Below are 11757 nucleotides of genomic sequence, written 5' to 3'. Positions count from 1 at the left end.
GGAACCTAATCTGTCTTCCTAGGACTGGGTGGGAACATCATATTTAGTTCCATTATTGTAGAGCCAGAAGAGACCATTTGGCCTGTTATCTATGCCAGCTCTTTGAAAGAGTTATCTAATTAATTGCAGGCCTCTGCTCATTCTCCTAGCACTGCAGATCTTTCCACAGCCATTTCCATTCAGGGTGGATTAGCACTAAACATCCATCTTTTGTGGTTATCTTATATCTGGCACAAACTTTGGCTCATCAGTTGTTGTTGACAAATCTTCCTCCCCAACATTTTCCTTTGGAGTTAGAAATTAGAATTTCTGCACTGCAATATTTGCCCTGTCTCTATTCTCTCAAACCCAGAATGTTAACAATTGCATGCTGATTGAATAGAGATGTTTTTAAAATGGTGAGAATGGGATAAGATTTAATAATTGTGATGCTGAGGTAACTGCCAAATTCTGCATTAACAGCTGGAACAAATGATCCCTGATTTATCTTAATGTCTGCACTATAGAGCCAGTCAAATTTAAATTAAATGTTAATTCTTGTGTCAAATAACTAGAAACTTTTTTCCTTTCCTTTATTTTTGCCACCTCTTACACAAAGCACCGTACAGACATTTAACAGTTTTATATATACACAACACTATACAAAATGCAGATATATCAGAGACAGTTGTGGAATACAAAACTAAGTGGACAACTTAATTAAATGACAAAAATACAGGGTATTCAGTCACAGAAAAACACCAAACAAAACAGTTAACACCAAGGATATGAAAATCAACCAACACCCTATGAGGCATTTCCAGTTTGCACCTTAACTCTGCATTCACCAGCCTTTTCTAAAGTATTCCGATTGGCTCTGACACACACTTCCTTATTTAATGAAAAGAGAATTGTAATTGTTGATTCATTTTCTAATATAGCAAAATACTTCAGATTTTTGTATGAATCATTAAAATCTACTACATTTGAGACTATTTAAAAATCACTAAAGTGCATTTCAAACATAGTTCCCAACATTATTCATTTCCTTTAACATAGAGATAGGTGTGACAAGCCCTAGTATAATACTTTAAAATGTTTGGTAAAAGCTAAAGGCAGATAGGAAAGCATACATGTCCTTAAGTGTCCAAGAAACCCAAAATATGTCTTGAGTATAGATAGAAATAATGCGCATTCATATCACTTCTTGCCCACTCAAGAAGTGTCTCAAATACTTAATGTAGGGAAACACAAGTGATTTTGCTCACAAAAACATACTGCAAACACTGAAAAAAATTGATAATCACCTATTTTTATTGCTGGGTGATGGATAAATGTCAGCCAGGAGAATTCCCCTGGGTTTCAGTGCAGTTGACATTTTTAATTCCAGCTCTTCACTGAAATTTTGTTGAATGTTTGCATTTGTTTGAAGCAGTAGAGTTTTCAGAAACACATCAAAATTGTTAAGTCAGGTTTCCTGCTGAAACTGGATGTGGGCATTTTACACAGTCATCTTAAACAGGAAATCCATCCAGATGAAACAAAACTGGCAGCACAAAATGTAGTTGGCGTACGAAGTGGAATTGTAGGACAGAAAATGTTTGGGAGAGCAAAAAAATTGTAAAAAAGTCAGTCCACCACAGGTTATACTACGTTAGCAATAAAAGGAAGCTAGAATACAAATATAAATACTTAATATACAAATTTACAAATTATCTTTCATCATTTAATTGACTGGCCTCACTGTAAACACAAACTAATATCTCCATATTAAAAATGTCATATGCTTGCCATAAAAAACCTTTGATTATTCTATTGATTGAAAGTTCAGGTTTGGCAGTGGGATGCATGGTGTCTAAACTGCTCCTTTTACAGTCACTGTTGGTTCTTTCACTGTGGAGAGTATTCTGTCTTTCTGCCTCTACAGCTGTACATATTTAAACATGCAGGAAGCTGTCTTCACTACACAAGTTGTAATTCATATTGGTCAGGGTCAACTGAAATAAGCTGCAAAAGCACTTTCACATTCAATTTCCCTGAAAGCTAACATCTCATGTTGGGGCTGTAGCTCTGCAGGCTAAAGCAGCTTTTCATTACTTCACTCAAGGGACACTATTTTCAGGTGAGCCTAACCCATGTTGTCAGGCTATTTCAGTAATGAGGATATCAACAGAGGCCAATCCTCTCCTTATTAAATGTTTACAGTTAACAAGAAGGCCAATTTACAGCCCCAACTGAGATCACTTGGGAAATGAAACCTGGTGTCACCCTAAATCAATACTGCTTAGTACCAAAACCTGAATGTATTTTCTTCCTCTTGGAATAAAAGCTTCCAAAGTCATATTCTGCTGTCCCCACTGCCCAGCCAACCCAGTTAAACACAGTAGAAATATTATACCCTGGAATAGTTCATTATGCAGAACAAAGAATGTACAACAACTTGAGAATTAGAAGCAAAGTTTAGATATAAAGCACATCAATAAATGGACCTACAAACAACACATCACTGCAAAAGAGATGCAATATATGTTACTGAATAGCTCCCAAGATGAATATTGCAATAGTTCAGAAGTTTTATATCAGGAATTCACCCCAAATTGCAATTTAATGTTTAGATTCTAAAGAACATAGACATCATATTACATTAACATCAGCCTGTTTTCTGCCAAATGTGTCCTTTGAATCAGGAGAGATTAAGATTAGAATCACGTTATTATAGAGTAAGTCACCAGTAAATTTTTCATTTAGGATGCACTGCACACTGTTTTACATCAACTAGATTACATTATAATTACATCTTTCCCAGCATCAGGAGAGCTATTTTCTGTGATACTAATCAAAGATGCTGCATACAGTACACAAGAAAGTAGAGCTTGTTTGACTAAACTTTGGTTCTTTTTAACATTCCTGCAGATATGAAACTGTACATTTTAATAAAACTGCTAAAAGATTTCCCAGAAGAGCCCCCTCCATCCCTCATTAAGCATCAAGTTGTGTCTGATTCACTCTACAAAATCTTTAATAAGATGTTCTTTAAGACTAGGTTGGTTTGAAACATCTATCCCAGCTTCTTGGACTTGCTGGAGTTTGGCTTCAGACTCACGTTTGTCTTTAGCTATTTTCCAGGACAGCCTGATATTGGAATGAAGTAAAGGCACTAGTAATGGATGATTTTCCTGGTTGTCTATTGTCTGTAAGGCCTGTTCACAGTAAGCCTGGGCCTCTTCCAAGCGATCCAGTTCTTGGTAACAAACAGAAATAGAAGCTTGAGTGAAAAGTAAGTGCTCAGTATCCCAAGAGCACAGCTTTTGCTGTAGGTGAAGAGCATTGATCAGCGTCTGCATAGCCTCCTCACACATACCCCCACGCAATAATCCCTGGCCCGCTTTTAAATCTCGAAAATAAAAAAACTCCAGGAAAACCTTGGACCTGCGAATATCTGCAATTGAGTGGATATGCTGCAGATACTGTTCAAATGCCCGGCTGCGTTTGGCTATGGTTTCATGTGTGAAGTTCCTCCGGATTATCTTCTTTGGAAACACCACGTTGCTCATCTCCTCTTTGAAGTGTTTGTGGAGTTTCTCGTTCAATTTTGCAAAATCCGTGTAACGCCGAATAATCAGTGCCTTGTTATCATCAAAGCTGCCTGACTTTATCACATGTATGGTGTAAGCCTGTGGGAAAGGGAGGATATTTGTTAACTGTATTTTTAAAAGGCACATGCTACAATCTTTATCAATGAACAATGTATTTGCAATGCTTGTCCCCAGCACACACCAACTATGATCACTCACTGCTATCAGTGTCACTATGGCTTTGGAGTTAGTCCAAATCTCACTCCATGGACTTGCACACAGAATCTATGCTGACATTGTAGTGCAGCACTGAGTGTTATCTGTACAGTTTTCATGATGATGCATTAAGTCAAGACCTTCAGGTAGATGGAAGAGGTTCCAGGCTACTGCTTGAAGGTGAATTCTCCCTGGTGTCCTGGCCAACGTTTATCCTTCAATCAATAGCTCAGATTATGTGGTCAATATTGCACTGCCTTATATTGGGCCCTGCTGTCTGAAAATTGACTGCCAAGTTCCATGCCAAACATGACATGTTACAAAAGTACTTCATTGGTTGTTAAGCATTTTGGAATATCATGGAGTCAAGAAAGCACTTTATAAACACAAGCTGTTCTCCTTTTTCATCACTGCAGCTGGATTCCAATTAATTCCCTCAAGCATTTGATATTATCAAAGTGCAACCAGGTACTTAAGGCACATCAGGCTTTATAGCTATAAACTAATATGTTTTTAATGTGGTTTAATGTTGATTCAGGAGTTTGTCACTATTTCGACACAGGGAAGAACAGTTTATGCTGTTTACAATCAAAATTTTCAATTTCAGACACAAAGGAAAAATGTTTGAATTTAAACATTGTGGACCTGTTGACTGGTAACAGGCTAATAGTGTGATGTCCATTTTCAAAAAGGGGAACAAAGCAGGTATGGGAAACTCAGATTCATTAGTTTTACTCCCATCCAATATCAAATAATGGAACAGATCATCAGAATGAACAGCAGTGAAGGCGGCAGCTGAACAGAAAGATTCTCACAGCCCGACCTCTGATTCCACTGAGGAAATGACAACCCAAGTCAACTGTGGTAAATTTTAATATACTGTGAATTTAGACTTCCCAAAAGACATTTAATTGACTTCCGATGAGAAAGGTTTCCCATTCAGCTGAAAAAAAACCTGAAGAGTGGAAAACAGTGGGCAGTGTTTTTTTTGTTTATGGGATGTGAGCATTGCCAGCTGGGCCTGCATTAATTGCCCATCTCTAATTGCTCTTAAACAGCCTAGCAAAGCACTCAGTTCAAGAGTCAACCAGTGACAGATTTTCTTCCCTAAAGGATGTTCGTGGTTTTTACAACAAAAACGCTTTCATGGTCATTGTTAGCCTTCTAATTCCAGATTTCTATTGACTTCAACTTTAGCTATCTACAATGGTGGGATTTGACCTGGATCCCCAGAGCATTATCCTGGGTGTCTGGATTACTATACCAATGACAATACCATTATACCTCCTTGCAAAGACTAATTATTAGATTAGGGGTACTGGTGAGGCTGGTACTCAGTGGGATACACTAAAGATTAGTGTTGGAACTAATAGTGCTTTTAAACTACATCTATAGCTTGGGAAGGGCAAGGGGGGCAGTGGAGGAGCTTTACAGACCACCCCCCATCCCCCACCCCCACTCCACATAGCACCCAGCGGCAATGTTTTCAGTGAGGAGCATGTAGAAAGATTACCTTCAACTTTCATGCCTTCCCCTTCATCCCTGATCCTATCCAGGTAATATACAGAGGGGGGATATGGGATAAGATACCCACCAGGTCGCCAACTCTTAGACCTGCCAGGGTCCTTAACAGCTCAATTGAGGACCTCAGTCCTCCTCCACTGCCATAATATGCTGGGCATCAAAAGGCAGATGAGAAGGCCATTTTTTCACCAAAGGTTGGTGAAAGAGTCGGAGGTAGACAGGAGCATCCCCCTAAAATTGTACCTACCCTCATCCTCTTTCTGCCTCCCCACATGCCTTCCAACCCTTCTTCCCCATTCTAACCCTCCCTTCCCCTGCCCCTCCATGTTGATGTTAATTGAAAGGATGTCCAAACTTGGAAACACCAGTTCATAGAGTATAGTTTTCTGCTCAGGATCGGTATAAGAGGCCACATGGGATACCCAGTGAGAATAGGTCTAGTAATAATGACATAGTATAACACTTATTAAAGATTATAAGTAAAGGTCAGTTCATAGCTACCATATTGTATATGATTATTCATTCTTGGCAACATCTCTTCTTTGTTCCTTCCATAAAACTGTTGACAATTATGGGTGGGATTTGACAGGAAAAAGTCTAAGGGTCGAGCTGGAGTGAAAAGGGGAGAGTTGCAGATGTTTTTTTCAATGAGATTTTACTCCCAATCTTATGCAATTAGTGCATGATGAAATGGATTAGATTGTTTCTAGCTACTACAGGGAGTGGGTGGAGCTGAACTCACAAGCCAGCTTGATCAACTCACCAGCCAGCAGAGGAAGCTATTGCAAATGTGCAGAACTTTATGGCTGCACATGGGCAATTCTGACAGCAAAGGTCTGACAGAGAGAGAGATCTATCAGGCCTCTGCTGCTGCAGTCAGTGTCAACCCAGCACGCCTACCACTACCCCCACCCCCCAACAACTGCGAGGCCCAGGGTCAATCACAAGCCTCACTGCCTAAAAATATCAGCCTTGCTGCCCAGATTAGTTTTGCTCCCATTTCCTGCAATTGATTATAGGCAAAGCGACAATGGGCCTCCCTCCCTCTTCAATAAGGCAGCCCAGAACTGACCCCAGACTTCCAGCTCACCCTGACCCTGCCCCTCTCAGCCACACCCCTCCAGGCCCCTCCAATTTCAGATCCCTCCCTTTAGACACCGCCTCAGCACTAGTGCCAAGGTGCACAGTAGAATTGCAGGGAACCTTGAGATCTCAGAGTCAAGGATTGGAAGAGAAATCTCTCCAGGGACATAACTGGGGCCAAGTCGGCTGTGTGCCCTTTTTGGCCAAGGCTGCTGCTGAGATGTGCCTCTTTGTAGCTGGTCAGGGCCTGCCATTGACAAGATGCTGGTAGCATGGTAAAAGATCCTTTTGAAGGGCCTTTGGTAATAGAAATTGGCTACTGTCTTGGGATGGGACCAGATTGAGGAGCTGATCCAACCTGGGATTTTTCCAGCCTTCCGGGTGTCAGTAAAAATCAATAATGATCAGTCCAATTTGCAGAAGACACCAATCTAAGTAGAAAATTGAAATGGTCAAAATATGGGCAAAAATAAGGAAATCTTGTAGAAATAGCGAATGAGTTGGAATAGCCAAGGACGAGATTGACAGAGACCCACGAGTCTTAGTGAGCTCCATACTCAAGTTTTGCAGAGTGGCATTCAACAAAGGCAATAGAATGTTGAATTACATAGTCAAAAATGTAAAATATAAGTGACAGGCAGTCTTAATCAAAATGCTCAGAGCTTTCATTAGATCAGACTGATCACTGTGTCTAATTATGAGAGGGGGAAATCAGGTACTGAAGCACAGAAGAGCCATCAGGAGAGCTGATGAACACACGTAACACTGCTTTGTCCCAACCTGTTTTTCTTTTCTGAACTTAACCCCGTTATGAGCTAAATTTTAACTTAACAGTAACATATCCTATCAAGATCTTTTTGTAGTGTATTTGTCAGAAATCCTGAAACGCAACAAAGTTACGAATATTCAGTGTTCTGATAATGCTGGTTAAGTATGCACTGTGTTAAATGAATCAATGGAACAAACATCTTTTTGGAATGGACTACAATTGGATTAGAGATGTACACTCTGTACTGGGATCTGTGCTGTTATTGAGGCTCCTGCACTTCTCAGAGAAAAATAACACAGGATCTGTCGTCGCCAGCACAGCCTGTTCTCCTATCAAAAAGCAGCCTTTCCACTTGACACATGGTCTGATATTGGTGATGTGTGACCTTGTATTTTCCCTTTATTCAGATCTCATATGGTCTCAAGAGTATGAATAGGTCTGACTGCGCATGAATCAGTCTGCTCCCTAGTGAATGTGCAAGGATGAAACACGTTCTACAGCTTCTCTTTAACCTAGGTTTTCACTCTGCTTCTCTTATATTTATTAATGATTTGAATGATGGGATAAAGATCTATGTTTCCAAGTTTGCCAATGACACAAAGATAGGTGGCAAGGTAAACAGGGTAGTTGGAAGTGTAAAATTAGAAAGTGTACATTCTTTAATCCAGTTGGAGTACCACTGCAAAAAAATGTTCCTTCCATGACCAGGAACTGACAACAGAGGAAACAAAGAAACAAAGTCCATGCCCTACCATTCCTGTAATATGTTGAAACTAAAGGAATCAATCCCTTTCTCATGCACCAAATCCTTACTTTAACCTTTTTCACCATTAAGAAAGTACTCTGATCCATTTTATGTTCTCAAGTAGATAACCTCATACTTACATTGAAATTCATTCAGCACAGTTTTGCTCATTCCATTAGTATCTCTCTAATATTACACTTCCAACTACCCCCCTCACCTTACCACCTATGTTTGTCCCACTGAAAAACTTGGAAATATGGATCTCTTTCCCATCATCCAGGTCATTAATAATTACTATGAACAGTTTGGGCCCCATCACACAAACCACCAATCATACCACTCAGCCAATTTCCTAACCAGGTCAATAATCTGCCTAATGTTCAACAGTTTCAACTTTAGCTAACCATCTCTTCTGAGGGCTTCTGGTAATCCATAAAAATAACATTTATAAACATTTTCATGCTGTAATGACATAACTATGCTAGGGGTTGTGGGTTTTAAAAAAGTAAAACATGTGGTTTGCATGCAAAACTAAAAACCGGAGCATGTGAAACACCCCAAGAACATCACCATCAAGTCATCTGACTGGCTATTAAAGCAATCATGCAACCACTTAAACATATAACACATGCCAACTACTGAAGTCTCCTCTTCAAAAATGTCAATCAGGTTCATCAGACATGACCTACCTTTTACAAATTTATGCTGGCTTTCCCTGGGCAGCTGAAAATTTTCAAAATGATCATTCATTCTAGAGGTAATAATAGACTTGAGTAATTTCCCAACAACAGATGCTAGGCTAACTGTCCAATAATTTCCTGGTTTTCTCTCTAGCCTTCCTTCAGTGGTGGAGTGGCATGTGCAATTTTCTGATCTAAAGGAATGGTTCACGATTAGCCAGAATTTTAGCAGATTATAATTAGGGCATCTGCAATGTTCTCAACTACTTCCTTTAATGCCTTGGTATAGAACCAATCAGTCCAGGGAAGGTATCATTCTTTAGTATCATTGCAACATTACCATTGTCACTTTTTATTAAGTGTATATTGCTCTCAACATCCACTTTTTCCTATAAGAACTAGGAGCAGGAGTAGGCCATCTGGCCCTTCAAGCCTGCTTCGTCATTCAATAAAACCATGGCTGATTTTTTCGTGGACTCAGCTCCACTTACCCACCCATTCACCATAGCCCTTCATTCCTTTACTATTCAAAAATGTATCTATCCTTGCCTTAAAAACATTTAATGAGGTAGCCTCACCTGCTCTACTGGGCAGGGAGTTTCACAGATTCATGACCCTTTGGGTGAAGAAGTTCCTCCTCAACTGAGTCCTAAATCTGCTCCCCCTTATTTTGTGGCCATGCCCCCTAGTTCTAGTTTCACCTGCTTCCATCTTATTTATTCCCTTCGTAATCTTGTATGTTTTGATAAGATCTCCCCTCATTCTTCTGAATTCCAATGAGTCTACTTAGTCTTTCCTTATAAACCAACTCTCTCAATTCCAGAATCAACCTAATGAATCTCCTCTGCACCCCCTCCTGTGCCAGTATACCCTTTCTCAAGTAAGGAGATCAAAAATGCACACAGTACTCTTAAGTGTGACTTCACCAGGTTCTTATACAGCTGCAACATAACCTCTCTGTTTTTGAACTCCATCCCTCTAACAACGAAGGACAAAATTCCATTTGTCTTCTTAATTACCTGCTGCACCTGCAAACCAACTTTATATGATTCATGCACAAGGACACCCAGGTCCCTCTGCACAGCAGCATGCTGCAATTTTTTACCATTTAAATTACATTCCATTTTGTTGTTATTTCTACCAAAATGGATGACTTCACATTTACCAACATTGTACTCCATCTGCCAACCCTTGCCCATTCAGACCATCTATATCTCTTTGCAGACTTCCGGCATCCTCTGCACACTTTGTTCTGCCACTCGTCTTAGCGTCACGTGTGAATTTTGGCACACTACACTTGGTCCCCAACTCCAAATCATCGATGTAAATCGTAAACAATTGCAGTCCCGACACTGATCTCTGAGGCACTAGTCACTGATCGCCAACCGGAACACCCTTTTACCCCCACTCTTTGCTTTTTGTTAGTTAACCAATCCTCTATCTATGCTAATACGTAACACCGTGCATCTTTACCTTATGCAGCAGCCTTTGGTGCGGCATCTTGTCAAATGCCTTCTGGAAATCCAGATGCACCACATCCACATGTTCCCCATTGTCCACTGTGCATGTAATATTCTCAAAGAATTCCACCAAATTAGTCAAACATGACCTGCCCTTCATGAACCCATGCTGCATCTTTCCAATGGAACAATTTGTATCCAGATGTCTTGCTATTTCTTCCTTGATGATAGACTCAAGCATTTCAACCTACTGGAAGTTTAAAACAATTGTGTTGATTTTGACATCCCTTGCAAGTTTCTATTGCTGCTCTTTTTTTGTCATTCTTACTGTTTGTCACATTTTGCTGTTTTTTTACACATTCCCTTTCACCAGTGTTTGCGCTATTTTGTGCATTTTTTTCTGTTTGTTCTTTGAATTTATATTGTCCCTGGTTGCTTTTTTTTCACAAATAGAACTCTTGCCTCTTAGGGGTATAAACTGGTCCTGTATGACATTAAAATCTTTTTATGAACACTTACCTCTGATTAGTTATTTTTATCTTTTAATAGATTTTTCTAGTTTACTATAAATAGCCTCTATGTCACTTCTGGAATCTTGGAAGTCCTGAATGAGTGGTACTATTGGCAGTCATCCTTTTTTAGGCTGCTCCAGACTTGGAACTGCAGATTGGCAATGAGTCATTTAAAGTAATGTTGTATAGCCACTCCCTAGCATTTTCCTTTCTGCCTTAATGAACAAATCTAGTACCATTAGAAACTGCAGGAAGCCCATTTGTATGTTTGAAGGGAGGCTGAACTGATACAGCATTATGTAACAGCCTTTTGTGGCCCAACAAACACCTTGTACTGTTGCCTAGATCTCTACAAAAAACTTTGACACGGGAAATTGCTCCATCTATAATTACAGATTACAACACTCTGTGAATGAACAGATTCTTTAAAACAAGTTACCTACATAACTGGTGGGTGATTCATAGAAAACATGTTAGCTCACACACCGCTCACACTCTAGTTATACAAGGTTTCAAAACTTCAGTTTTTTTTTAAATAAGAATGTGCCTGTAATCTGAATTTTAAGAAGGATAAAATAGACTCCATTTGGCAGCATCATTACATCTGTTTCTAAGATATTTCTGCTTAGGATCATTAGTTAATTAAAAGTTTAAATCTGATTTTCTTGTAGTTTATGTAATTCATGAGCAAGTCCCTGAATGAAATTTGAAGGGCAAATGCCACCTTTAGCTGCTGTTTTGAAAATATAAATGAAAATGATGGCAGAACCTTCACTAAAGTCCACGTCTGGCAAAGCTCCTTTTGTTTGCTCAGGAGACAAAAGACGAGAAATACATGCAAATACACAATCATTTCACTTTGCCAAATCAATAAACAGCACATCATGCTTCTACTCCCTCACAGAAAATATGAGAACACATTTTCACAAAGCCAGGTTTGCTTTAAACCAGCAGTATTGGTGCCACTATCAAAGGAGATTGGTGCAGCTACTAATACTGAATGAGAATATGTGGATTACCAAATACAAATACTCCACTGTGCTTGAATATGTGTGTGAGAATTACCATTATAATGAGCAGCAACAGTTAAATGAACAAACACCACATGCACATATATTCCATTCCAATGTAAATGATTACACAACCATTCATTCAGATTCAGGCTGAACCCCAATGAGTTTGCGAAAACATGTTTCAGTTCCTATTCACTCAGG

General features: G+C 39.4%; 1 protein-coding gene across 1 annotated transcript in view; it reads right to left on the bottom strand.

The window, feature by feature from the left end:
* Positions 1–551: 551 nt before the first annotated feature.
* The window catches only part of snx21 (sorting nexin family member 21), a 40991-nt gene continuing 29785 nt past the window's right edge, over positions 552–11757 (bottom strand). Inside the window, exon 4 of the mRNA XM_080205059.1 lies at positions 552–3653. Within this exon, the coding sequence (XP_080061185.1) occupies positions 2982–3653 (672 nt within the window). The 3' untranslated portion in view covers positions 552–2981. The remainder of the gene's footprint in view (positions 3654–11757) is intronic.

The sequence above is a fragment of the Carcharhinus amblyrhynchos genome, chromosome 16 (genome assembly GCF_965287045.1).
Source record: "Carcharhinus amblyrhynchos chromosome 16, sCarAmb.v2.hapA, whole genome shotgun sequence".
NCBI lineage: Eukaryota > Metazoa > Chordata > Chondrichthyes > Carcharhiniformes > Carcharhinidae > Carcharhinus > Carcharhinus amblyrhynchos.
The sequence above is the reverse complement of the archived record's forward strand: the minus strand, read 5'-3'. Positions and strand labels throughout refer to the sequence as shown.